Source organism: Bos indicus, chromosome 11 (assembly GCF_029378745.1).
Source record: "Bos indicus isolate NIAB-ARS_2022 breed Sahiwal x Tharparkar chromosome 11, NIAB-ARS_B.indTharparkar_mat_pri_1.0, whole genome shotgun sequence".
In the NCBI taxonomy this organism is placed as follows: domain Eukaryota; kingdom Metazoa; phylum Chordata; class Mammalia; order Artiodactyla; family Bovidae; genus Bos; species Bos indicus.
In genome coordinates this window covers 88,269,903-88,297,596 of record NC_091770.1, presented here as the reverse complement: position 1 = coordinate 88,297,596, position 27,694 = coordinate 88,269,903, and the positions used below count along the sequence as shown (strand labels likewise).

At 49.6% G+C, this 27,694-nt stretch overlaps 2 protein-coding genes across 8 annotated transcripts; one reads left to right on the top strand and one right to left on the bottom strand.

The window, feature by feature from the left end:
- LOC109566414 (uncharacterized) lies at window positions 1–27,323 on the bottom strand. 7 transcript variants are annotated; one of them, XR_002181810.2, is made up of 5 exons: window positions 20,955–22,351; window positions 20,766–20,849; window positions 17,482–19,499; window positions 15,860–16,170; window positions 1–387 (listed from the first exon to the last, which is right to left on the bottom strand). XR_002181810.2 is itself a non-coding variant. In XM_070799176.1 (4 exons), the coding sequence occupies exons 1-3, from the start codon at window positions 26,897–26,899 to the stop codon at window positions 20,844–20,846; spliced, it is 423 nt and encodes a 140-aa protein (XP_070655277.1). In that variant the 5' UTR covers window positions 26,900–27,323; the 3' UTR covers window positions 17,504–19,499; window positions 20,766–20,843. The 7 variants fall into 7 exon arrangements, 1 of the variants encoding a protein (XP_070655277.1); XR_002181809.2 differs by having other exon boundaries at window positions 15,860–17,625; window positions 17,741–19,499; XR_011569413.1 differs by having other exon boundaries at window positions 15,860–19,499.
- On the top strand, window positions 22,383–25,619 carry ID2 (inhibitor of DNA binding 2). The gene is made up of 4 exons (XM_019970734.2): window positions 22,383–22,437; window positions 22,982–23,669; window positions 23,991–24,054; window positions 24,853–25,619. The coding sequence occupies exons 2-3, from the start codon at window positions 23,322–23,324 to the stop codon at window positions 24,045–24,047; spliced, it is 405 nt and encodes a 134-aa protein (XP_019826293.1). The 5' UTR covers window positions 22,383–22,437; window positions 22,982–23,321; the 3' UTR covers window positions 24,048–24,054; window positions 24,853–25,619.
- Window positions 27,324–27,694: the final 371 nt, after the last annotated feature.

The window sequence follows — 27,694 nt, the reverse complement described above, 5'->3', positions numbered from 1 at the left end:
TGAAACTCAGGCCATGTGACTGTCACATGTTTTTAAAAAGCAATCACTGACACATGTACACCCATGACCGATTCATGTCAATGTATGGCAAAACCACTACAATACTGTAAAGTAATTAGCTTCCAATTAAAATAAATTAATTTTTGTTTTAAGTAATCACTCAATTACTGGTTTTTTCTCTTGATCCTGACAGGATCAAAAAACATTTGGTATCTCTTCCCTAACGGTCAAGATCCATCCGTCAATGGTTTCACAGTCCTTGCTCAGCGGTGGATGTCGGCACTTCCGTTCAGCACCGTGTTCTTCAGCTCTTGCTTCTCCCTGGGACCCCTTGCTCAGCAAACATTTTTCAGTACATATGCAGGTCTTCTCATTGCCACATTCCCGCTGATTTGGGAGGAAGTGGAAACACTGATTTTTTTTTTTTTTTTTCAAATGGCATCCTATGATTTTTTTACTATTTACTTTTTATTCGGCTGCAACAGATCTTAGCTATGGCACAAGGGATCTAGTTCCCTGGCGGTAGGGATCGAACCCAGGCCGGAACGCAGGCCCCCTTCATTGGGAACACAGAGTCTTAGCCACTGGACCACCAGGGTAGTCCTTGATCCCTTGTTTCAGAGGAAGAATCGGTGAATGCTTTTTGATGTAGAAAACTTTTTTTTTTAAATGGAAGTGTAGCTGATTTTAAATATTATGTTAGTTTCAGGTGTACTTTACAGTAATTTAAAGTAATGCTCAAAATTCTCCAAGCTGGGCTTCAGCAATATGTGAACTGTGAACTTCCTGATGTTCAAGCTGGTTTTAGAAAAGGCAGAGGAACCAGAGATCAAATTGCCAACATCCACTGGATCATCAATAAAGCAAGAGAGTTCCAGAAAAACATCTACTTCTGCTTTATTGACTATGCCAAAGCCTTTGACTGTGTGGATCACAATAAACTGTGGGAAATTCTGAAAGAGATGGGAATACCAGACCACCTGATCTGCCTCTTGAGAAATCTGTATGCAGGTCAGGAAGCAACAGTTAGAACTGGACATGGAACAACAGACTGGTTCCAAATAGGAAAAGGAGTACATCAAGGCTGTATATTGTCACCCTGTTTATTTAACTTATATGCAGAGTACATCATGAGAAACGCTGGACTGGAAGAAACACAAGCTGGAATCAAGATTGCCGGGAAAAATATCAATCACCTCAGATATGCAGATGACACCACCCTTATGGCAGAAAGTGAAGAGGAACTCAAAAGCCTCTTGATGAAACTGGAGAGTGAAAAAGTTGGCTTAAAGCTCAACATTCAGAAAACGAAGATCATGGCATCCGGTCCCATCACTTCATGGGAAATAGATGGGGAAACAGTGGAAATAGTGTCCGACTTTATTTTTGGGGGCTCCAAAATCACTGCAGATGGTGACTGCAACCATGAAATTAAAAGACGCTTACTCCTTGGAAGGAAAGTTATGACCAACCTAGATAGCATATTGAAAAGCAGAGACATTACTCTGCCAACAAAGGTTCGTCTAGTCAAGGCTATGGTTTTTCCAGTGGTCATGTATGGATGTGAGAGTTGGACTGTGAAGAAGGCTGAGCACCGAAGAATTGATGCTTTTGAACTGTGGTGTTGGAGAAGACTCTTGAGAGTCCCTTGGACTGCAAGGAGATCCAACCAGTCCATTCTGAAGGAGATCAGCCCTGGGATTTCTTTGGAAGGAATGATGCTTAAGCTGAAACTCCAGTACTTTGGCCACCTCATGCGAAGAGTTGACTCATTGGAAAAGACTCTGATGCTGGGAGGGATTGGGGGCAGGAGGAGAAGGGGATGACAGAGGATGAGATGGCTGGATGGCATCACTGACTCAATGGACATGAGTCTGAGTGAACTCCGGGAGTTGGTGATGGACAGGGAGGCCTGGCGTGCTTTGATTCATAGGGTCGCAAAGAGTCGGACACGACTGAGCGACTGGTCTGATCTGATCAGGTGCACGGCAAAGTGATTCAGTACGTGGGTGTATTTTTTTTCATATTCTTTTACCTTATGAGTTGTTACAAAATGTTGAGTAGAGTTCCCTGTGCTATACAGTAGGTCTCTGTTGGTTATCTATTTATATATTACACAGAGGTGCATACGTGCTCAGTCGTGTCCAACCTTGTGACCCCACAGACTGTAACCCGCCAGGCTCCTCTGTCCATGGGACTCTCCAGGCAAGAATACTGGAGTGGGTTGCCATTTCCTTCTTTATTGGTATTGGGATGCTGCTGCTGCTGCTAAGTCGCTTCAGTCATGTCCGACTCTGTGTGACCCCATAGATGGCAGCCCAGCAGGCTCCCCTCCCATCCCTGGGATTCTCCAGGCAAGAACACTGGAGTGGGTTGCCATTTCCTTCTCCATTGGTATTGGGGTACCGGGGTATAAAGGATGAACCAGGCCCTGCTCTCAGGGAGCTTATTCTGTGAGAATCTTCCAAGGGCATTAGCTGTTGTTCAAAGAACCAAACCAGGTTGGCAGGAGAGAGAGTGATTACCTGAAAGCCATCCAGTCCATCTGCCTCAGGGCTTAACCCCGAGCCCAAGACTGACCCTTCAATGACTGACCCTTCAATGCTGCTCCCTTAGCATGAGCTGGACATCCTACAGAACCTCTCCACGCCAGCTTCAAATTCCCATCTCTTGCTCCAAGACCCTTCAAGCATTCAGCACAGAGTCGAGACATTAAAACAAAAAATACACATGCAAAAAAAAAAAAAAGCCTCTTCCAGTTTTCAAGCTCCACTTTATGACCTAAAAAGCAAAATTTTTCTGAAGCATAACAAGCTACTTCAGACGAAGAAAACAGCAGACTCTAAAAGGCGAGGAATCCAGTGTATGTTCTCAGTCACGTGAGCACCAAATACCGAGAAACCATCCCGGGACGAGGAGGCCAGCCCAAACCAGCTGCTTCAAAGAGGCTGTTCTTTAACCAGAGGCTTAACACAATGACCCTAGAAACCGTCTGAGAGCTTGCGCCAGCTTTCCAAGGAGGGGTGTCAGAAGGGCCCTCCTGGCAGGATTCACAGCCTCAAAATCCCACTTGGAGAGACTGCCAAGTGTCAGCGGCTCGGTGGCCCTTTTAAAGAGCCATGCCTTCATGCCACTGAGAAAGAAAAAGGGACGAAGAGAAGCTAAAGATTCACTGAGCTTAAAAGTTGGGAATAAAGGGTACTTTCCCCCACAATAAATGAATGCATTTGCACTGGTTTTTTTTGTGGCCAGCTGTCTTCTTGTTCACGGGAGGGCCACTTGGGCCCCTCTCCACCTGGAAGACCAGGTGTCATTGCTTCTTTCTCCCCAGCTCACCTCTGAGGCAGCCGCTCTGCTCTGCAGCCCCAGCCAGAAGGCCCTTTCTCAACTTCTCCTCCTCCTCCTTGACCCAATCTCTCATTTGGGTGTGACGAAATCTGGGCCTTTTTTTTTTCTCCTGTGTGTTTCATTTACAATGATTTTTCTAAGCAGTGTGAATGTTCACCATATGCTGGCTGCATGGCAGAATATTCTGGCTCCCCTAAATGCTGAGTCATGCTGAGTCACTCGCCCGGAGAAATCCGGAGAGAGGGCAACCAAAACAGCTGAGGCAGCCGTGGCCAGGCCTCCCTGGAGGGACGGGGAGGGGACGGCAGAGCTGGACGAATCAGGTCAAGGTTCCACAAGGGGCCAAAGCAGCATGGCTGTCACCAAATAGTAAAGTCCTGTTAATACTGGATTTCTAGAACTTTGCCTGAGATGAAGCCAGAGCAATAAGCAGGACTAAAGACATGCGTAGACAGAAACAGTGTTAGATAAAAATAAAAAATAAAAACCAGAATTTTATCACTAGCAAAACATAAGGATTGCTTATATATATATACATATATATATATATTTTTTTTTTTTTTTTTTTTTTAATTTGTCCTGTCCAATATTATATGAGGGCTTCCCTGGTGGCTCAGAGAGTAAAGAATCTGCCTGCAATACAGGAGACCCAGATTCGAACCCTGGGTTGGGAAGATCCCCTGGAGAAGGGGACAGCAATGCACTCCAATATTCCTGTCTGGGAAATCCCATGGACAGAGCCTGGTGGGCTACAGTCCATGGGGTCACACAGAGTCAGACACGACTGAGTGACTAAGCACTGTGACATTGTGTGACTATTGTATGGCGTACATTCAAGAGTCAATAAACTAATTGACTTTGATTATGAGTAGCTGTGTATTTAAATGGAAATGGGTAAGTCTGAGTGGTTAGTACCTATAGTTCCTTCAATGTCCCCAAAGTCGGAACCTTCATGGGATAACAAAATGGCCACTTCTAGTCACTTTTTGGCCATAAGAATCACCTGGGAGATCTTACCTAACATGCAGGTTCTGTGATCATCTTTCTACCTCTGCTAAGAAGCTGGGGATCCCAGGAGAGTTCCCTAAAACATGATCCCAGGATTGCCTAGGAATCTTGTGAAAAAGTGTAAAGTACTCTCAGCCCTAATCTTCTCACTACCCTCAGGTTAGGTAGAGGCAGGGTGAGGGGGATCTACAAATCCATAGATTCCAGATGCCTCCAAATCATTCAAGTTGGCTTTTTTCCAGCTCTGCTATCAAGAACAAAACAGCCAAGTCCCACCAGTGCCTAGACGACCCTCAATTTCTGAGCAGACGTGGAAATGTGGCCTATGAGTTTTGTTACCCTCTTCCACTTGAGAATAACTTTCCTCACTATTTTCCCCATACTTGTCTGAAAAGTGCACAGAAAGTGTATCTGTCATCCCGGGCTTTACTCCCTAACCCTGATACTCAGTGGCTCTGTGACCTTAGACTTGTTACTTAACCTCTCTGAGTCTCAGCTTCTGACTCACACCAAAGCAGAGCCCCTAAATCTGTAGCTGTTTCTGTTGGGTTGTTGTTGGGATCAGGTACAGGCTAATGAGTGCCCGGCCCTCTCCTCCTTTACTGTACTCAAGTTCTAGCAATGTGACTGGGGAGACCGCTTTCTTCAAGGCTCTGTTCAAATGTCACCTTCTCCATGCAGCCTACCAGGACCACCCTATCTGAAATGGTCACTTTTGTACCTTGCTACTGGCACTGCACATTCCCATCCCTGCTTTATTGCCAATCTTCATCATCTTCTAATAACCTCTGTGATTTACTCAACAATTTTGTTTCTTTATCTCTCCCCAATAGGATGTAACATCCTGGTGGTCAGGATGGTTATCAATTTTGTTCACTGATGATACTCAAGTTCTTGGAAAAGTACCTGATACTTTACTTTACTGAAGTAGGTGTTCAGTAAATACTGGATGGATCTGTGGTATAGATGGGTGGGTGGATGGGTGGGTGGGTGGATGGATGGATGGGTGAGTGGATGGATGGGTGAATGGGTGAGTGGGTGAATGAGTGAGTGGATGGATGGGTAGGTGGGTGAATTATTGGGTGGATGGATGGGTGAGTGGATAGGTGGAAGGATGGGTGGATGGGTGGGTGAATGGATGGATGGGTGGGTGGGTGGATGGGTGAATGGGTGGGTGGATGGATGGGTGAGTGGGTGGATGGATGGGTGAATGGGTGGGTGGGTGGGTGGATGGGTGGGTGTATGGATGGATGGGTGAGTGGGTGGATCAATGGGTGGATGGGTGGGTGAATGGGTGGGTGGATGGGTGGGTGGGTGGATGGGTGGGTGGATGGGTGGGTGGGTGGATGGGTGGGTGTATGGATGGATGGGTGAGTGGGTGGATCAATGGGTGGATGGGTGGGTGAATGGGTGGGTGGATAGGTGGATGGATGGATGGGTGGGTGAATGGGTGGGTGGATGGGTGGGTCGGTGGGAGGGAACCTGTCTTTGAGCTCTACTTTACTATACCACAACTCACAGTGGCTGCACATCTGAGCTTGGAAAACCTGTCTTCTTTTCCAGCTAAGGTAAGATCTGATTACTCACAAGCTGGTGACTTCCCTCTTTAAGACCATATTGGTTGTTTTACTACCGACATTTTTGCCAGATCTGTTTGCATGCTCATTAACTCATATAAATGCTAATAAAAAGAAGCTATGAAAACAACTTCCTACATGTTTCCTCTTCCAGGCATAATCACGTGCAGACGCAGCAAGCCACGTGGGCGGTGGAATAACCCTTTCACCGGGCTTCCAGATGACAGCCCCTTCCCGGGAAGACAGCAAATCCCAGATTTTTACCTCTGGGAACCCCAATCCATTCTGCTTTCTGCACGATTCAAGGGTCCTCAAGTAAGACAAGGACATCAAATCACCCTCCCTGTGACACGGCAGCCAGTCACCTCCATTCCCACCCCAGGGCAGCCTGGGAACTCAGTCACATCTTTTAAGTAAGTGTTTGAGAATGATGGGGATATTCCTCTTCATTTGGTCATTTCCTCTTCATCTGCTCACAAGTAAACACTCAGGGCTGTTGATCACACTGGCAGCTGGTTTCCAGATGCCCCCCCTGTCCTGTGCAGCTCCTGTCCCATCCCTCAGGCTCTGCTACCCCCCCCTCACCCATAGAAATGGCTCTGCACTGGGCCCCTCCAGTGTCCCCACAGCACCAGAAGAACCGTCGAAGGTCACTGAGAAAGAGAGACTGGCTGGCAGGATCTAAATGAGCTTTCTTTTCTTCCCAATCAGACGTCTGGGCTACCTTTCCCAGCCTCGCTGCAGTCAGGTGGGGCCATGAGACAGTGGTTCTCAGCCAGGGTGACTTTGCTCCGCGGTCCCCAGGAGACATCTAGCAATGTCTGGAGACATCTTTGGTTGTCACCACTGGCAGAGAGAGGGATTTCTATGAGGAGCTAGTGGGAGGTGATGCTGGAGAAGACTCTTGAGAGTTCCTTGGACCGCAAGGAGATCCACCCAATCCAACCTAAAGGAAATCAACCCTGAATATTCATTGGAAGGACTGAAGCTGAAACTGAAACTCCAATACTTTGGCCACCTGATGCAAAGAGCCAGTTCATTGGAAAAGGCCCTGATGCTGGCTGGGGAAGACTGAAGATAAAAGGAGTAGTGGCTGGTTAACCATGAGATGGTTAGATAGCAACATGGACTCAATGGACATGAGTTTGAGCAAACTCTGGGAGGTGGTGAAGGACAGGGAAGCCTGGTGGGCTGCAGTCCACGGGGTCACAAAGAGTTGAATACAACCGAGCAACTGAACAGCTACTAGTGGGGAGAGGCCAGGGCACATCCTGTTCAGGACGGCCCCCACAACAAAGAACCGTCAGCCCAAGTGTCAGCAGTGCTGACGCTGGAAGATCGCAGTCCAGCCCAGGGGATAAGTTCAGTGTTCGGAGCCAAGTCCAGGCCTGATCCATAAATTCAGCCAAGCGCTTCCCCACAGGGCTCTCCAAGTTCTCCCCGCTTCTGGCTCTGTGCAGAGGAGCCCAGACGCCTTGGAAGTGCAGGGTGAGTAAGGCTGAGCCACTGAATCAAGCAGAGACCAAGTGCCTGAAAGATGCCTCCCATCCCTGGCACCCACTCTGGACTTGGAGCGAGAAACAGACTCTGAGCTGTGCGTGAGCTGGGCCTGGATCAGCAGACGTGACCTGGGGGGATGCTGGAGTCTAGACTCCTATCTCACGTGGGAGACAGGCCTCCGGGGGTATTACCGTGGAAATCAATTTGTAACGGAAACAACAAGCTGGCCTGTGCAGAGAGGTGGGAGGGGCCCGTGGACCTGTCCATCTTTGAAACTGCAGCTTTTTAAATAAACCCTCTGAAGTTCACTTCTGGCCATTCTGGTCCCCAAGGACTTCAAATTAGAACTCTTTTACTCTGAATTCTACGAGTTTAGTGAAAGACATCTTCTCTCCCAGTTATCTTAACTAGTCAGAGCTTAGTAAACTTAAGTGCCAGTTTCTTTTTCTTTATGGATGTCTTAGTTCTTTCATAAGGAGCACTTGCTGCCGTGATAGTGATATTTACTGAGAAGGCTTAGACTAGACTTACCAGGTAAAGTACAGGGACTCACTCACACTTAAAAAGTATTCACTGTGCACCTGAAATGTGGGCTGCATTTTGTCCGCCAGCCGTGTTTACAGAGCATTTACGTTCTTCCAGGTGTTGTATGTGATGAACACTGAATCTCCAATACTTTGGCCACCTGATTCAAAGAGCCAATTCATTGGAAAATACCCTGATGCTGGGGAAGGAAGACTGAAGGTAAAAGGAGTAGCGGGTGGCAGAGGATGTTTAAAATGCCATCCAGAGCGAGGTGCTGTTACCATCCGGATTCTCAGTCAGCAGAGCCTGCGCTCTCCCCACATCACATACCATGCGTGGCAGTGCTGGGGGCTCCCCATGGGGAGGCTGCTCTGAGGACCACCTGCGCTCAGGGATGCTCCAGTCTCAGCATCACTTCTTCTAGCCCCACCTACAATGCGTGGGCTTTTGTTCCTACCGGCGACCATCAGCTCACTGGGACCCTAAGACATGGTGAGGATGGTTAGGAATATTTTATTTCAAAATGTTATGTTTCAAATGCTTGTAAAATATCCATTGTCAGCGTTTCTTTTTTAAGCAAGCATTTCTCGCGATGATAGTTAAATGGATTGAATACACTTTGAGAAAGTCTTATTAAGTAACTTAACACAGAGAGGAGACTGACGTCAAACAGGACAGGCCCAGATTCTGGCTCCCGCCTGCTGGCTGCATCGACAGGATGGATGACAGGGCAGTTTCCTGCCAGGTGAAATGAAGAGCGAGCTGGTCCCACCTGAAGGGTCTTGTAGGGTTTAGAGAGATCAGGCCAAGATCTCTGGGAAAGCAGGGCTCAGGGCTTCTGGGCAGGACTTCATGAACTGTAGCTGCACCAGCCCCCTCCTGACTCCAGTCTCAGGACCAGAAATGACCACCCTGAGATGGTATCACAGGAAGACAGATGGCCAACAGCCACTGTCAGAGGGCTCCAGCCTCTTTCTCGGTACTCAACCTTAAAGTCCTCATGCCAACAGGGTCTTTCAGGGGGAAAACAGTATCCCCAGGGGTCCCTGGAAGTCAAATCAGTGAGATAATGGGATGAAGAACCTGGGCCCAACTAGGAAGCCCGATGGCTCCACACTCAAATCCATGACATGTAAAGAAAACACCAAAATCACCTTAAGATCTTGATGCTGAGAAGTGATGAGATGTTTCTATGATACAGTTTCTAGAATGTCTGGGGGCCCCAGATGCTCTTAATCCCATCCCCAAAAAGGCTGGGGTTGGGGGGGAGGGGTCCACGGATGGTCACCTTCCTCTCCCGCTCAGCTTTTTCGTCCTCTCCAGGGCCCTGGAGTCAGTCAGCCCATTTATCCTACTTGGTTTGGGTTCAAAACATATAGTGATCCATTATGGTGATAAACTCTATACATTAGGGGAAGGTTATCAGGGATTCTGATTGGTTAAAAATGGACCCACACTATGTGTGTGCACACTCAGCCGTGTCCAACCCCATGGACCTGTCCACCAGGCTCCTCTGTCCGTGGGATTTCCCAGGCAAGAGTACTGGAGTGGGTTGCCATTTCCTCCTCCAGGGTTTTTCCCAACACAGATATCGAACTCATGTCTGCTGCAGCTCCTGTACTGGGAAGTGGATTCTTTACCACTGAGCCACTGGGGAAGCCAGACTCACACTGTATACCTGAATACATGCTCCAGGATGTCAAATACAACATCAGACACTTTTTAAAAGTAAGGCGTTTTTGTTAAAAGTGGAGATACACTTATTTTGTGTATTGTAAATCATCTGTTGTGAAACTTTCGGGGGGGAAAGCCGAAATAAGTCATCAATGATTACAGCTACAAGGCATACGTAAGATTACACTTAGAAACCCTGATTCACCACCAAGCCCCGCGCCCCCCACCCATCTCTAGTTTCTCTTTTGGTGGCAATTTAGTCATCAGTGTAACAAATTGCTCCAAAGCATAATGGTTTCAGACCATAGTTCCTTCTCTCATAATCTTATGGCTTGGATTCTCAGCTGAATGTGGTCTGTTAGCGGCTGGGGTGAAGTCACCTTCAAGCTTTTCTAGGTTGGACATCTAAGGTGTCTCCTTAACTCACAGTGGTGTGCTTAACTGGGATGACGTGGGGACCAGGACTGGTCTTTCCCTTGGTTAGCTCTTTCTGTGTGGCCTCTCCCTGCAGGGAGCTTGGATTCCCCAAAGCATGCTGGAGCTCAAGAGACCCAGATTTCTTCCATGGAGACTGTAAGAGAAAAGCCAAGAAAGCAAAATGGAAACTAGAAGGCATCCTCGACTGTAGCCTGGGAAGTCACACAGGACCACACCCACTGCATTCTCCTGGGTGCACAGGGCCTCCCCAGGTCCAGGCTGGGAAGGATGACACCCTCATTGAACCCTCGGAAGCATAGTTCATTAAGGGGCATCTTTAAGATATTAAGAAGAGATGGCAAGAATATACAGAAGAACTGTACAAAAAAGATCTTCACGACCAAGATAATCACGATGGTGTGATCACTGACCTAGAGCCAGACATCTTGGAATGTGAAGTCAAGTGGGCCTTAGGAAGCATCACTACGAACAAAGCTAGTGGAGGTGATGGAATTCCAGTTGAGCTATTCCAAATCCTGAAAGATGATGCTATGAAAGTGCTGCACTCAATATGCCAGCAAATTTGGAAAACTCAGCAGTGGCCACAGGACTGGAAAAGGTCAGTTTTCATTCCAATCCCTAAGAAAGGCAATGCCAAAGAATGCTCAAACTACCGCACAATTGCACTCATCTCACACACTAGTAAAGTAATGCTCGAAATTCTCCAAGCCAGGCTTCAGCAATACATGAACCGTGAACTTCCAGATGTTCAAGCTGGTTTTAGAAAAGGCAGAGGAACCAGAGATCAAATTGCCAACATCCGCTGGATCATGGAAAAAGCAAGAGAGTTCCAGAAAAACATCTACTTCTGCTTTATTGACTATGCCAAAGCCTTTGACTGTGTGGATCACAATAAACTGTGGGAAATTCTGAAAGAGATGGGAATACCAGACCACCTGATCTGCCTCTTGAGAAATTTGTATGCAGGTCAGGAAGCAACAGTTAGAACTGGACATGCAACAACAGACTGGTTCCAAATAGGAAAAGGAGTACATCAAGGCTGTATATTGTCACCCTGTTTATTCAACTTATATGTAGAGTACATCATGAGAAACGCTGGACTGGAAGAAACACAAGCTGGAATCAAGATTGCCGGGAGAAATATCAATCACCTCAGATATGCAGATGACACCACCCTTATGGCAGAAAGTGAAGAGGAACTCAAAAGCCTCTTGATAAAAGTGAAAGTGGAGAGTGAAAAAGTTGGCTTAAAGCTCAACATTCAGAAAGTGAAGATCATGGCATCCGGTTCCATCACTTCATGGGAAATAGATGGGGAAACAGTGGAAACAGTGTCAGACTTTATTTTTCTGGGCTCCAAAATCACTGCAGATGGTGACTGCAGCCATGAAATTAAAAGATGCTTACTCCTTGGAAGGAAAGTTATGACCAACCTAGATAGCATATTGAAAAGCAGAGACATTACTCTGCCAACAAAGGTTCGTCTAGTCAAAGCTATGGTTTTTCCAGTGGTCATGTATGGATGTGAGAGTTGGACTGTGAAGAAGGCTGAGTGCCGAAGAATTGATGCTTTTGAACTGTGGTGTTGGAGAAGACTCTTGAGAGTCCGTTGGACTGCAAGGAGATCCAACCAGTGCATTCTGGTTGGAATGCAAGGAGATCAGCCCTGGGATTTCTTTGGAAGGAATGATGCTAAAGCTGAAACTCCAGTACTTTGGCCACCTCATGCGAAGAGTTGACTCCTTGGAAAAGACTCTGATGCTGGGAGGGATTGGGGGCAAGAGGAGAAGGGGACGACAGAGGATGAGATGGCTGGATGGCATCACTGACTCGATGGACATGAGTCTGAGTGAACTCCGGGAGTTGCTGATGGACAGGGAGGCCTGGCGTGCTTCGATTCATGGGGTTGCAAAAGTCGGACACAACTGAGCGACTGAACTGAACTGAAGTGGAAAGTAGTGACCTCAAAAGCTATCGGTGAAGGACAAGCTAAATAACTTTCAGGGACCACTGCAAAGTAAAAGTGCAGCACCCCCACCTCATTCAAACAGCAGAAAAAAGACTTCTTCTTGTCTTCTACATCTCTCTCTACTTGTCATCAAGGTTCATTTGTGATTTAATGGCATTCTCTTGGTCACAAGGATACTTAGGCAAATAAAGACACAGGTGCCCAGGGCCCTGGTATTCAACTCAGCATGCGGGCCACACTCACCCATTCTGAGCCTTTCTGCCCCCAGTCCTAGGTTTCGGCGAACAGAGGAGCAGTGTTGGGTCAGCAAGAGGCAGGGAACAAGTGGCAAGAACCCAGGGAGGTAGGAAGATGGGACCCCAACTTGGTCCAGGCACCAACCCCCAGTACATACTCCATTTTCCCATCAAAAGTACCACTCAGAAAACACAACTGAAAGAATTGTTAAGACTCCCAAGATAACACCTGCAGAACATTAACCCCCAGGCATGGGGCCCCCCTGAGCTAGGCGCCCAGCAGACATGCAACTGGGGCTGGATCTGCCAAGGAGAAATGATAGAGCCGGAGTGACAGCAGCATGGGAGGGGAACGATCCCTCCAGCTTGTCCAGCTAGCCAGGACCCAGACGGTGCTAGTGGAACGAATCAGACTCCACTGAAAAGAATTCTAAGCAATTCTTACAGCCAAGGGCGAGGACAGTACTCATGTAGACTGGAGACTCGACAACCATCAGACGTAAGGATGCCTCTACACACCTGCTGTCAGGGCCTGACTGGGCTTGATGAAAACAACAGTTAAATCATATTTTTTATTTTTTTTTAAATCCAGGACTTGATGAAATAACGTACCTGGGAAAGCACTTGCAAATCCAAACAATAAAGAAATGTGAATAGTTTTCTTCAAACAGAGACCACTGCTTCATGTTCTCTATTTCATTAAATGATAAACATTTGGTACTTCTATTCCAGGCAAGATGGAGTAGATGTACTTCTCCTCATTCCTCCTGCCAAGGAGAGCTAAGAACCCTGGAGATCAGCGATAAAACAGACATCGGGAGACTCTGAGAGGCGAAGAGAAGGGCAGACTAGCTGCTGACTCTGGGGGCCAAGGAAGGACATGGTGATGTTTTCCCTGGGTTTTCTTTGTGCTTCTTATATCCTGGATCAGGAGCTGGGGAAGTAGGTATCCAGAAGCATCAATGGACATGGAAAAAGAAAAAGAAAAGCCTGTACTTTCAGGCAGCAGATCAGGAACGAGGCAGCCTGGTAAGACAGCAAACTTCAGACAATAATTATGAGACTCGAAAGAAGCACCACAGATAGAGGGGAGGCACCAACTCCACCCCCATCACAAAGGCCGAGTGGAGAGCCTGCATCTCAGCCTCCCATCATGACACGGTGGTAATACAGATGGTGGGGTGGGGAGTAGCGGTGTTCCTCGGCAAGCAGCCCCCTCAAGAGTGTCAACAGAGATCACATGGGAGCCTGGACTCTCACCCCCACCCAGCAGTAATCAGGCCCTGCTCCCCCTCCCCACAGGCTGGTCTCAGCAGGAGTTGGGTGGGGAGCTGGAGCATTCACACTCTTCCGGAAGCAAGAGGACTTCACCCTCCCCCAACCCTTCCCCTTTGCCCCCAGCCAGGGTAGTGGCAGCAGAGACTTGCTCTCACAGAAGATGTACATAAGATCCAGAGTTTCATAACACCCAAAAAGTCCAGGTTTCAAACAAACATCACTCTTCTTTCTAAGAAACAGGAAAAGCTTAATTGAATGAGAAAAGAATACAGTTGCCAACACTGAGTTGACATGATGTTGGAGTTAACTATTAAGGATTTTATAGCAGCCACACACACAAAAAAATGTCTTTTAAGGAGCAATTCTGAATACTCTCCAAAAAGTGGAAGAAATAGAAAATCTCAGTAAAGAAATAAAAGATATAGACAAGAACCAAATGGAAAATTCCAAAATGAAAAGTACAATAGCCAAAGCAAAACACTCACTGCTGCTGCTGCTAAGTCGCTTCATTCGTGTCCGACTCTGTGCAACCCCGTAAACGGCAGCCCACCAGGCTCCCCTGTCCCTGGGATTCTCCAGGCAAGAACACTGGAGTGGGTTGCCATTTCCTTCTCCAATGCATGAAAGTGAAAAGTGAAAGTGAAGTCGCTCAGTCGTGTCCGACTCTCAGCGACCCCGTGGACTGCAGCCTACCAGGCTCCTCTGTCCATGGGATTTTCCAGGCAAGAGTACTGGAGTGGGTTGCCAGTGCCTTCTAAAACATTCACTGGATGTGTTCAAAAAGCAAAATGGAGAAAACAGTGAAAAGAATTGGTGAACTTGAACGTCAGGTCAGTTCAGTTGCTCAGTCACTCTTTGTGACCCAATGGACTGCAGCACACCAGGCCTCCCTGTCCATTACCAACTCTTGGAGCTTGCTCAAATTCATGTCCATCGAGTTGGTAATGCCATCCCACCATCTCATCCCCCTTCTCCTCCCACCTTCAATTTTTCCCAGCATCAAGGTCTTTTCCAGTAAGTCAGTTCTTCACATCGGGTGGCCAAAGTAGAAAACTTGATGATAGAAAAATAGAAATAATCCAATTTGACCATTAGAAAAAGTAGACCACCGCCCCCCCCCAACACACACAAGGACAGCCTCACAAACCTGTGGGACTATAAGAAATGATCTAACATTCTTGTCATCAGAGCCCCAGGAGAGGAGAAGGAGGGAGGGGCTGATAAAGTATGTTAAGAAATAATGGCTGAAAATTTTTCTAATTTGGCAAAAGACTTAAACTACAGAGTCAAGAAGCTGAGACACCTATAAAATGGAAAAACAAAGAAATCCTTGCCAAGATACATCATGGACATGTTTCTGAAAACTGAAGACATAAAGAACAGGGAGAAAAAGCATCTTATTTACAAAGGAAAAAACAATTTGAGAAACAGCAGATTTCTCATTAGAAACCAGAGGCTAGAGTAAAGTGGCATAGCATGTCAAATGCGGAAAGAATTCTATCCCAGAAGTCTGCTGCTGCTGCTAAGTCGCTTCAGTCGTGTCCGACTCTACTCGACCCCACAGACAGCAGCCAACCAGCCCCCCCCATCCCTGGTATTCTCCAGGCAAGAACACTGGAGTGGGTTAGCCCAGAAGTCTAGATCCAGCAAAAACATCTATCAGGAATCAAGAAGATAAAAAGACCTTCTCAGATGCAGGAAAACTGAGAGAGCTTGTCACCAGCAGACCTACCCTTAAACAATGTCTAAAGGATGCCCTTGAACAAGAAAGGAAATAATAAAAGAAAGCGTATTGGAAGGACTTCCCTGATGGTCCAGTGGCTAAGACTCCATGCTCCCAATGGAGGAGGCCTGGGTTTGATCCCTGGTCAGGGAGTTAGATCCCACGTGCCATGACTAAGACCAAATGAATATTTTAAAAAGGACATCCTTGGTGGTCCAGTGGTTGGGAGTCCACCTGCCAATGTGGGGGGCACAGGTTTGATCCCTAGTCCAGGAAGACTCCACATGTCTCGGAGCAGCTGAGCCCACGTGCCACAACTACTGAAGCACATGCCCCTAAAGCCCATGCTCTGCCCAAGAAAAGCCACTGCAGTGAGAAGCCCATGCACCGCAACTGGAGAGCAGTCCGCACTTGCAGCTGCTAAAGAAAGTCCACGTGCTGCAACGAAGACCCAGCACAGCCAACAAATAAATTAAAAAAAAAATTTTTTTTTTAAATTTCCTTCTAAAAGAAAGAATATTGGAACATCAGGAAGGAAGAACAAACAAGGGAGAAAGTAAAGATGGGGGTAAATGCAACACACCCCTTGTCTTCCTTGTCTTCTTCGGCTTTCCAAAAACAAATGCACGGGTCCTCAAGAGGCCAACCGCACCTGCCGCAGGACTGATTTCACAGATTACCTGTCATTCCATCAGTGTGGAACCCGCACCACCTGCATCCATGTCTCCTCAGCGTTTCCTTGGCCGCTCACCAAACCCAGTTAAGCAGAATCTCTAGAGATGTGGGCCCCAGGACTCTGCCTGTAAAGGTTACCCGCACTAAGAAGTGAAGTCCTCAGACCTGAGGTGAACTTCTGTCAGTAGAGAGTCAGGCTCAGTCCCTCAGTGTTAATACCTGAGGAAGGGGAAAGCAAAGTGTTTTATAAATTCCCTGCAGGACTGGAACCAATTTCAAGGTTAAAGAAGTAATTGACATCCCACCTGGGGTCAAGGTCACACACCTCTGGATCATCATAGGTACTGTTCTAGGGAGTGTGGGCTCACAGAGGCGTCTGTCCTCCTTCTATGCCTCGGCTTCGTCTGTAAAATGGAGGCAGCATCTGCCTCTCCTAACTCATAGGGGCAAAGTGAACAGCAAAACAGGCAAGCTGTGATGAGCTTGTAAACGATTGTTCTTACTCAGTGTGAATGATTAACCTCCCCTTAGAGAGGGCTATCACTAGAAAACAAGCTCATGGTTACCAGGGGATAAGGGGGTTAGAAGGATAAAACTGAGAGATTGGGACTGACAGATACACAGTACTATATATATACTAGATAACGAAAAAAAAAAAAAAACCTACTGTAGGAGAAGGAAATGGCAACCCACTCCAGTATTCTTGCCTGGAGAATCCCCATGGACAGAGAAGCTTGGTGGGCTACAGTCCATGGGGTCGAAAAAAACATACAGGACTAAGTGATTAACACACACATACATGCACACACACATACATAACAGAAGAAAATGAAAATAAAGACTTAAAAGAAACCTACTATATAGCACAGGGAACTCTACTCAATACTGGGTAATGGCCTATATGGAAAAGAATCTTTAAAAAAGAGTGGATACATACATATGTATAACTGATTCACTTTGCTGTACACTTGAAACTCACACAGCATTGTAAATCAGTTGTGTGTGTGTGTGTGTGCATGCCGGAGCTCAGTTGCTAAATGGTGTCTGACTCTTGCAACCTCATGGACTGTAGCCCACCAGGCTCCTGTGTCCATGGGACTCTCCAGGCAAGAACACTGGAGTGGGTTGCCATTTCCTTTTCCAGATCTTGTCCTCCAGCTATCTAACCAGGTCTCCTGCCTGACTCTCCTGCATTAGCAGGCAGATTCTTTACCACTGAGCCACCTGGGAAGCCCCATAAATCAAATGTACTCCAATAAAAATTTTAAAATAAAGAGGGTCATCACGGTTCCCTTTTTGCTTTGAAATGTAATGTATCTGTGCTCTTCCCAAAGACTCCAGGAAAGGCAGAAATGGTTAAGATGAAATGGACCACTTAATTCAACCTGGATGATGGGCAGCATTGGCATCGAAACAGATGAGGGTCCTGACATCAGCAGCACTGGGAAGACAGCGTGATCACCACCGGGCTGAGGGTGGATGCCCAGGACTGCTCCTCCCGGGGCGCCCCCACAGGTTCCCAGCACTCACCTCCCTGAAAATGCAGCCCTAGATCCTGTCACCTCCTCTGGACAGGGACAGCAATGACACATGACAGGGGTCAGAGGGCTTGCAGAACCTTGGGCTATTTCCAGTTGAGAGAAGGTCCTTTTTAGGGAAGAGGGATGATAGAACCTGGAAGTAAAAGCCCCAAGGCAAGGACTTGGGGGTGGGGGACACAGAAGGCTGTCAAAGTATTTTAAAATAAAGCGTCTCCACCAGCCGGCTAGAGCGGCCAGCGATCAGTTACCCGCACTGGCGCCTCCTGGGTACCTCCCCGGGTCGGGAAAAGGCAGCGGCCAAAGAGCCGCGGGCGCAGGACGCGTGTCCGCCGAGCGCGCCCTGGCCCCGGCCGGAGCCCCTGACCTGTCGGCGGGACAGGGCGGCAGGGCGCGGCGGGGTGGCCATCCGGGCCGAGCGCGCACGTGGTGCGGGGCAGGCGGGTCCCTCCCCTCTGAAGTCATGGACTTGGCTCACAGTACCGTGGCCAGCGCGCCAATGTGGCTTCGGCCAAAAAGAAGGGGAAAAAAAAAAGCGCACAATGTGTTTCTTGTTAAGAGACTCGTAAGCGGGGCCTTGGGTTTTGCTTTGAGGGCCGTATTATAATATTAAGATGCAGCCTGATTCCGGACAAGCCCGCCCTTGTCGCTGGCTGGAGAGGGTTACCGCGGTTTCCCACGGACGCCGGGAGGCAGCCCGGCGGCCGCGGCGCTGCATGCCGCGAGGGTTGGCTCACGGTGGGCGGCGGCCCGGGGTCCGAGCGGTGACCCGGGCTCCCCGCGGGGGCCGGACCCCCGCGACGCGCGCCTCGGGGCGGCGCAGACTCGGCGACGCCAGTCCCGCGCCCGCCAGCTCGAGGGCGGCCCGGGGTTGTTTTCCAAGCCCTTATCTCTCGCTCAAGTTAATTTTCTTTTTTAATTTGGTGACCGGAACAAAAGTCACAGGAAAATCCTTTGTGAAAGCCAAACGCGGCCACAAATCTGGGCACTTCACAGCGTTTGTAACTAAATATTTGCCGTGCTGGTAGTTAAATCGGCTCCTCCGCCAAACTTTCCAAACTTTGCTTTCTTTGAACGGGGCTGAAAGGTGATCTCCCTACAAGGAGATCGGACGGTTGAAAGAAATTGGATTTAGCACGCCGTTTTTCCTGGTGCTCTTGAGATCTCTGGGCAAACAGGACCGCGCGCGAATCCTAGAAGGAATTAGGGCCGGGGTGGGGGTGGCGCGGGGGAGGGATGTCCGCTAAGCCACGGTAGTAGCTGAAGTGCTTTGTTAATGCAATTTATTAGCTGTGCGCGACGAGAAGTAAGAGGTTAGGCAGGTCTTCAAAACTACCCAAAGGGAGAAAAATAAACATCCCCTTGTTTGCTTTTCGTGGTTTGATTCATTTTCTTCCCCTCTCGTTGCCCCTCATCTAAGGCTGTTTTAAACCCAAATTCGGTTATCTGGTTTCAGAGTGAGGGCTCCCTCTTGCCAAGGTATTAAATAAACAAGCAAAGCAAAAACTTGAATCCTTATGTAACCCAGATGCTGTTTCCTCGAAAACCACAACAAACTCTGCTAAACCAGATAACCGGATCGGGAACAGTCGTGTGTCCCCACCCCACCCCCACCCCCAGGGTCCGCCGAGGACAGTCGTGTTCAGGACCTCCTCTCCAGGGCAGACGATAAATAATTGCTGCTAACACTCTAAGCCGCGGATGCGCACCCCGAGGGATCCGGATACCATAAACTGTCCGGGAATGTTGGCATCTGGTTCTTAAAATGGAACTTTCCCTAGAGATAAAGCCAGGACCGAGGCGGCGTCTGCGTCCTCGGGCCCACTTGGATGTTTTCTGGCCTCTTGATGTTCGCAGCTGAAAGCGCAGCTCTGGAAAGAGGCGACGTCTGCCCGGCTTTGTAGTGGTAATGAGGACGCAGACGCGGGTCGGCCGCGCGCAGAGACTGGGAGCCGCGGGAACCGGCTGCCCATCCTCCAGCCTCCCGGAGGGCGAGGGGAGGGGGCCGTCCTGGGAGGAAAAAAAAAAATCTGATTTTTTTTTCTTTAGGGCAACCTCCCAAGGTTCCGAGGATGGGCAGTATGTGGGGGCGGGAGGGAGGGGGGCCCTTCAAAGGTATTTTGGGGGAGTCCAGCTCCTCCTCGTGAGGATCCCAAGGAATAAATCACTTTTGCCCTCCACTGAGACAGTCACTTTCTCCCCATCCGCCCTCCCCTCGCGCCGGCCCCACCCTGAGCGTCTCGGTTGCAAAAACAAAATAAAGCAAAACCTTTTGCTTTGGCAACCTCTAAGCCACATGACGCCTCCTCTGCACAAGGAAGATTTCTTTCTTCTCCCTCTCCTGGCTTTTATTGTGTGTATTTTTTTTTTTTTCTTCTCTCCCAACCAGCCCCCCTTTTCTTTTCTTCTCGGTCCTCCTTCCTTGCCCCAAATCGCTGGAAACTTAAGACGCGCGGCGGCTGCAGGTGCGCGCAGGCCGAGCGGCGGGGCTGGGGCGCGCCGGGGCCGGCCGGGCCTCGCAGGCATTGATCAGCTGGGCGCGCGCGCTGAGTGACGGCGCGGTTGCCATGGCAGCCGCCTGAGCGGCGCCGCGAGGACAAGGCGGCCGGGCGGCGTGAATGGGCGGCGTCACGCGCCTGGCGCCAGAGAGTCTGCTCCCGGGCTCCGGCCCCGGCCCCGCCGCGGCCCGGCCCGCGCGCCGCTGCCGCCGCCGCCGCGCATTCATCACCTGTCAGGGCTCGCTCGGGGGGTCACGGGCGGGATGGACACAGCTGGGAGAACAAAACCGGGGGGAAGAGAGGCGAGCGCTCCCCAGCGCGCCAGATGTGCCGGGAGGACCTTGAGACACCCCCTCCTCCGCACCCCACCTCCGCCTTCCCGCAGGCTCCTCCCGCCCCCAGTTGCATCACGCGGGGCGGGGGATGGGGGTTGGAATTGCAAAGGCCGTCCGGCCAGCCTGGCGCGCCCGGCCCGGAGCTGCTTCTCATTACCGCGAGGGGCCAGTCGCGCTGGGAGCCGGCGGCGGCCGGGCCGGGGTGGAGACCGAGGGAGTGAAGCCCTGGAACCAGGTTAGGCGACCTTCCCGGGCCGGCGTGTGACTTTAAGTGGGGGAGGTGGGGGGCATGCATCTCCACCCACCCCCCCACCGGAAACCATTCACACCTTCCCACCACCCACGGATCTAGCAGAACCAGGGCCCATCTGTAGCTTTAGAGGCCTCAAATTCAAGCCCACGGAGACACCAATGGACAGATTTTTTTTTTTTTTGTAACTCACCTCACCGTTTTCCCGATGAAAACATAATTTTAAAGGTAATGGCGTATTGGGCTTGCTGAGACAGAAAGTACTAGGAACTCAGGCCTTTAAAAAAAAAAAATCATGAACTTACCCTCATAGTCCCCTTAAGTTGATCTTTAAATGAATGTAGAACTGGTTGGCCTGCCAGTCGAATCGAATTCCACTCACCCAGGCTGACTGGACTCTGACATGGCCGATAGAGGAAGAAACACCAGAACACTTTCACCATATTTAGCAGTTTTACTGCATCAGGGTACACACACGAGCCTGGGAGAAGGCAGTGCCTTCATCAACTTTGCGAGTGTGCAAAGTAATCCCGCACAACGCTCATTAGGAAGCAGCCCGGAGCCCGGCTGGAGGGATAATGAGGCTGGCACGGATGTTAACATACGGTGTCCTTGGAAAAAGCTAGGAATGCGTCAGTATCTCAGAGCTGCAATGTCCAAGAATCACAAGTAATAATTTGAGAATCCCAAAGATGTTTGTTTACATTGGCTATTATTGTAAAATAGTCAAAGTATAACATCATGAACCAAAATAGTGTCAAAACAAAATCTGTTCCACTGTGGCACGTATGTGACAGAAACACATGCACGCAAAGTACATCAAAAGGTTCGAACTGTGGGGACTCAGGATGAAATCATTTCCAGACTTAATAGCAGAGGAGAGGTGGGGACTCCACTGCTGTTCGCAAAGAAGTCTCAGGCAGCATTTGCTGGGCAGGCCCTGAGCAGATTTCTCTGCTGGTCAGGAAACCATCACCTCCATCCTCCCACCTGAGGTGGCTGGATTTTCGGTAGGTGATATCTACCCTAGCGCCACCAACTTTTCCTCCCTCGAGAGCAGCTGTAGTGCAGGCACATGTTTGTAGTTGTTGTCCAGGACCAGACCGGCTGGTCCACCAGCTGAGGAATTAATCATTAATTGAAGAAAAATATACTGTTTCCCCATTATTAAGCTTTACTTTTTCTCCAGTTCTGCCCTCCTTTTCCTTCTTAAAGGCCAAAGAGATGCAGATTGAGATAAAGTAAAAGACACTTAAAAATAGAATGCTTTTTCAGACTTCCTAGTTTATTGTATTCTAGAAAAATGATTTTCAAAACACACAACTAATTTACTGTAGTCTTCCCTTAAGTTAGAATTATGTGTGAATTCACTGAAAAGGATTTGAGTAAATAACTGCAAACCGTTTTTTATTTAGACCTCAGGAATGAGTTCTTAAAAGATTTCTAGAAAGAAAAATTTTTAAAAAGTTGAGGGCGGGGACACAACCTGAAGCTGCCTCCAGTACTAGTGCTGAGAAGATTCCCATCCTGGTACCTGATAGATTTTTTTTTAAACAGTGTGAAGATATTGACCATGGCTAGGGCCACCTACCTGTACAGAACTTTAAAAATACAGCAGGCGCTGAAATGTGACACCAGAAATCATGGTGTGTGCATAGCTAGTCACCTTCCTTTGCCACCGACACTGCAGAGCGGACCAGCAGCCTCTCAAGGGTAGTGTATGTAAATACAGCTTCAATATGCAAATACTCCTAATGATTTCCGATTAATAGCTTTATTATAATAGCCCTTCCCAGTGCTAGAGAAGGAACCCAGGAAGGGTCCCGCGCGTCTCGGAGCTCCTTAGCGATCAGCACGGTTATCCAGTAAGTACTCATTTCACAGAGTTTACAATACTGCCTTCTACGTTGCTCCGGGTTGCACGATCCCACACTTAAACCTGTCGTTGAAATGCGCGCGCGTGGGTGTTTTGGGGTTTGTTTTTACAAAGCTTTTCCTGATCTTAAGAGGCCGATCTCAATCTACAAACATCAGTTGTCGATGGCAAACTTATTTGCGTTTTCCCTTTTTTCGGAAATGCTTTCTATAACGTCTTGATGACTTTCCGGGAGGCGCGGGGAACCGTGGTGGCTTTCCCCCTCTGCCGTGCAGATCCCGTCGCGGGTGCTGTGATCTTAGTGATGCTGAAAGCCTAGAGGTGTAGCAGCCTCCGTCGGGGGGCACCTTTAGGGGGAGGGTCCCGCCTAGTGATCGGGATTGGAATTGGGGTGCACGCTTACGTTCCCGGGGTGTCCCCGCCCCCACCGCGTCCGCGCCCCCCTGCTCCCGGTGTTCGGCCCTCCCCCGGCCCCTGCCCACCCCCAGGTCCCCCTGGGCCCGGCGCTCACTGTACTCTATTTACCACCTCAGCTGGGCTGGCGCCCGTTCCGCCCACCCCCACGGCGATTGGCTGCGAACGCGGAAGGACGGAGCTCTCCCCTCGCGCCCGCGCCTGCCAATGGGCGCGCCCGCCCGGCCTGATGGACGCACCGCCTTCCACCAATGGGGGCGCGGGGAAGCCGGGTCGTGTGGCCCCGGCGAGCGCGTATAAAAGCCGCCGGGCCGGGCTCCCCGCTTCATTCTGAGCCGAGCGCGGTGCCGAACGTAGCGAGCTTCGCCGGAGGCGGCGGCAGCGACGGCGGCGGCCTGAGCTTCGGGGCAGCCCGCTTCCCTCCTCCCAATCGCTTCGCTTCCCTTCCCCGCGGTCAGCATGAAAGCCTTCAGTCCAGTGAGGTCCGTTAGGAAAAACAGCCTTTCGGACCACGGCCTGGGCATCTCCCGGAGCAAAACCCCGGTGGACGACCCGATGAGCCTGCTGTACAACATGAACGACTGCTACTCCAAGCTCAAGGAGCTGGTGCCCAGCATCCCGCAAAACAAGAAGGTGAGCAAGATGGAAATCCTGCAGCACGTCATCGACTACATCTTGGACTTGCAGATCGCGCTGGACTCGCACCCCACCATCGTTAGCCTGCACCACCAGCGACCCGGACAGAGCCAGGCGTCCAGGACGCCGCTCACCACCCTCAACACCGACATCAGCATCCTGTCCTTGCAGGTAAGACCCGCTCCCCCCAGCGATGCTCGGGTAGAGCCGTTGTCAGGCGGCGGGCCCTAGTCGCTCACTTACAGATAGGCTAATAACTTTATCATCACTATCCCTGTTACTGTCATTTAAAACAAAAACAAATCTGCTGTGGAAAGAGTCGTGTGCGTGAAATTGTTAAGTTATGACATATTAATGCCTCCGAGTCTGAATTCAGTATAAACGTGGGTTGTTGGAACTTACTGTTCAAAATAAAACTATTTTTTTTTTAAAGGTTCTTTCTCCTTAAGGTTGTCTAACGTCTTGTGCCTTTTCCCCCCCTTTCTCTCGCAGGCTTCTGAATTCCCTTCTGAGTTAATGTCAAATGACAGCAAAGCTCTCTGTGGCTGAATAAATGGTGAGTGTCTGCTTGTGTCCCCCGTTGGTGAACTGGCGCTTGGAGAGTGTGTGTGCGCGCGTGGGTACTTGCGTATCTGTAAAATTTGGGGGTTTGGTAAATGAACGTGTACTGCGTTGGGTTGCACGTAGTACATTGTTTACGCGTCCTAGACATGAAGAGTCATCTAGCTCCTGTTACTCAAAATCCCAGAACGTTTTCCTTAAAAAAAAAAGAGAAAGAAAAAGAAAAAAATCAATGCCTGTAACTCACTCCCAAGGTGGTGAAGGAGAATACCTACTGGCTTCTCGTGCGCCTGTAACATGCCCCGGCTGTTTTCTGCTATTGCTCTGGTACTATGAGGTACTAACCTCCATATAATTAATCTTATCACCGCAAATTCCATAGGGATCCTCCTTCCCCAAAACTCCAGCCCCTTCGGATCGGCCAGCTGAGCATTGCTACCCTGTGTCTCAGACCCTGTGATGTGGGATTCCGACTTCCCTATCTGTTAACTAAAGGGCTGTTTTCAATCAAATAATTGTTACAAGAAGCAGACTGGCGCCTGTGAGCACTGCCGTTGGAGATCCAAATAGGAGATTGCGTTGGGAAGTTTTCCCCGGAGCCTCTGCTATTTTAATGTTTAATTTGCGCTGTCCAGGCCGAGTGTGTGCGCTGCATCTGGACGCCAGGGTTTGCCCAATGTTTGAGTGTTTGGTTAAATGTTCAAACTGCGGCTTCCTCCTGGCGCCAGTCTGCCTGACTCTGCCCTTAGGGTAAAACCTCCTAAACAGTCCTTTCTCTCTCGATCTCTTGCAGGTGTTCATGACTTTTTTTTTCCCTTTGCACAACAACAACAACAAATCCACAGGCTCTTTTAAGGCGCTGAACTTATTTTTCAACCATTTCACAAGGAGGACAACAAGTCAAATGGACCTTTAAAAAAAAAAAAATGGAAGGAAAACTTAAGAATGATCAACTTCCCCAGGGTGTTTTCTGACCTGGACTGTGATATTAGTTATTTATGAAAAAGACTTTTAAATGCCCTTTCTGCAGTTGGAAGGTTTTCTTTATATACTATTCCCACCATGGGGAGCGAAAACGTTAAAATCACAAGGAATTGCCCAATTTAAGCAGACTTTGCCTTTTTTCAAAGGTGGAGCGTGAATACCAGAAGGATCAGTATTCAGTTACTTAAATGAAGTCTTTTGGTCAGAAATTACCTTTTTTGACACAAGCCTACTGAATGCTGTGTATATATTTATATATAAATATATATATATATTGAGTGAAACCTTGTGAACTCTTTAATTAGAGTTTTCTTGTATAGTGGCAGAAATGTACATTTCTGCATACAAAGTGTAATGTACTTATTCATGCTAAACTTTTTATAAAAGTTTAGTTGTAAACTTAACCCTTTTATACAAAATAAATCAAGTGTGTTTATTGAATGGTGATTGCCTGCTTTATTTCAGAGGACCAGTGCTTTGATTTTTATTATGCTATGTTATAACTGAACCCAAATAAATACAAGTTCAAATTTATGTAGACTGTATAAGATTATAATAAAACATGTCTGAAGTCAATGCCTGAATTCTGAATGATTTTTAAGATTCTGTCTCTGTCTCGCCATTTTATTTAATCCCTCCTCCTTCATCACTTCTACCACCCCTAAGTCTTGGAATCTGCAGTTCAGAGAAGGCCCTTATCAGATAGATGTGTGGTCAGGGCTAGCACTCTGGGGCAAAGGGCTGCTGCTGCTTTTTAGGGAAGCTGACTGTGCTGGGGAGTCTATAGACCCAGAAGTTTCTCTTAGTCTGTCAAGAAAAAAGTAGTTCTGTGCCTTGGGGTGGGGTTTCCAACCCAAGAGTTACTGTGGTGAGGACTCCTAGCACTTTAGATGTGGAATCTGGATGACGACCTGTCGAGTGGATAAGACACTTCTGCAGCAAATGAAACTGCTGTTAATCAGGAAAGAACAGAATCCACAGAATTTCTGAACCTGATTTTAAGATTTAGAGGTGGGGCAAAAAAAAAAAAAAAAAACAACAACCCTCCATGCTACTCCTAAGGCCACTTCGCCCTGGGGATGAAGCTGTAATATGGCCGCGAGCTCCCTCCTGCACCTGTAGCTCACCCAGCCTGGGGAGGAGGCTTGGGCCCTGCCCGGGCTCCGAGACAGGTTTCTGTTTAAATCTTTAAATCGCCCTTCACCCTGGACTGCGCAGGGAAGGAGAGAGAGGGAACCACAGGGAAGGATCCAAGTGCTGTGTCCACCGCATCCCTCACGTGGCAACGTTGGGACTTGGCTTTAAAATGCAGAGCTAGTGTAGGTACGTGTTTACAAATCATCTGTATCCCCGTATATTGATACTACCTTCTCACGTTGGAAGACACTTCCGCCAGGGCATGTGGCTTGAGGGTGGGGGTGGGATGCTCGTAAGGCCGATCCAGGGTGGACGGGACCTGGAGAAGGAGCGGGGAGGACGGGCCGGTGAGGATAGGGGGTGAGGTGGGGGCGGGGGGGGAGGGTCTCACCTGGGGCTACCGTCTCAGGCCCAGCCGAGCAGGTGAAAGGGTGGCGCCGGCGAGTCTGTCCCGGGTGGCTGCGGCGTTTCCGGGCCCGACACGGAATCCATCGCGCCCGAGCGCGGGGCGGGGGCGGGGGCACCGGTGGTCCCAGCCTCGCCGGGCTCCTGCACCCTTCCAGGGCGGGGGGGGGGGGGGGGGGCCCGTGCAGCCGGCCGGGCCAGCTTTGCGCATCACCCGCGCGCTGCGCATCGTCCCCGCCCCCGGACCGCATCTTCGCCCACAGGTGGGCCTGTCCTTGGATCCAGGGGCCGTCGCCGTTGTCGGGGATCATCATACCCCCGGGGAGGCGGGCTCCGGCGGCGGCCCCCGTGCGGAGCCGGTCATTCCGACCGTGGCCGCCCTTCAGGACTGGCCTAGGCCGTCGGTCCACTCGTCCTCTGCCCCTCCAGCGCCCGGCACGACCGGCCACCCCGCGTGGGGCTGCACCCGGGAGCGGCGAGGGCGGGAAGCGCCAGGCTAGGTCTCCACCCACCTGCGGCCTTTCTCTCCGGGGGGAGGGGAGCACAGACCCCAGGCTCGGTGCCCCGCTCGCGGTCGGCTCGGACCGAGACAGTGTCTTGGACGGAGGGGACCTCGCGCGAGGGCTCCCTGGCTTTGCGAGGGAAGCGTGGGGCGAGCCGGGCCCACACCGTCGCTGGGAGCCGCGGGCCGTTCGCGCCTTTCGATCGAATACCTAAGGGAGCAGCCGCGTCCGGGAAACGGGCGCCCTTCCGAGGGGACTTGGGACGTCGGAGCCCAGTGGGCCTTTCCGGGTCCTGCCGGTGGAGGCCGGGCGCCACCTGCTGGCCGCCTCGAGGAGGGCAGTTCGCGGGCGCGGGGGTTCTGAGGCTTAGAAGTGGAAGGGAGATGCAGCCTTTTGAAAACGAAGGATGATGTCCTGCAAGCTTACTTCTCTAGCACATGTACAGTGGTTTCCACATGCGACTCATTTCATCTTTACTACTTCATAACTTGGATAAGATCCCTTTTGCAAACTAGTATCTACCACCAACTCGACACCAGGTGGGGTCCTGGATTTTTTAAAAAAAGTATCACGTGTGATCCTTGGCCTCAAATAGATGATAAGGCG

Coding starts and splice junctions, on each gene's coding strand:
- LOC109566414 (XM_070799176.1), bottom strand. CDS start 26,899: ATGATGATCCCCGACAACGGCGACGGCCCCTGGATCCAAGGACAGGCC. Junction 26,500..26,571: donor GCCTGAGACGGTAGCCCCAG/GTGAGACCCTCC, acceptor CTCCTTCTCCAG/GTCCCGTCCACCCTGGATCG.
- ID2 (XM_019970734.2), top strand. CDS start 23,322: ATGAAAGCCTTCAGTCCAGTGAGGTCCGTTAGGAAAAACAGCCTTTCG. Junction 23,670..23,990: donor TCAGCATCCTGTCCTTGCAG/GTAAGACCCGCT, acceptor TTTCTCTCGCAG/GCTTCTGAATTCCCTTCTGA.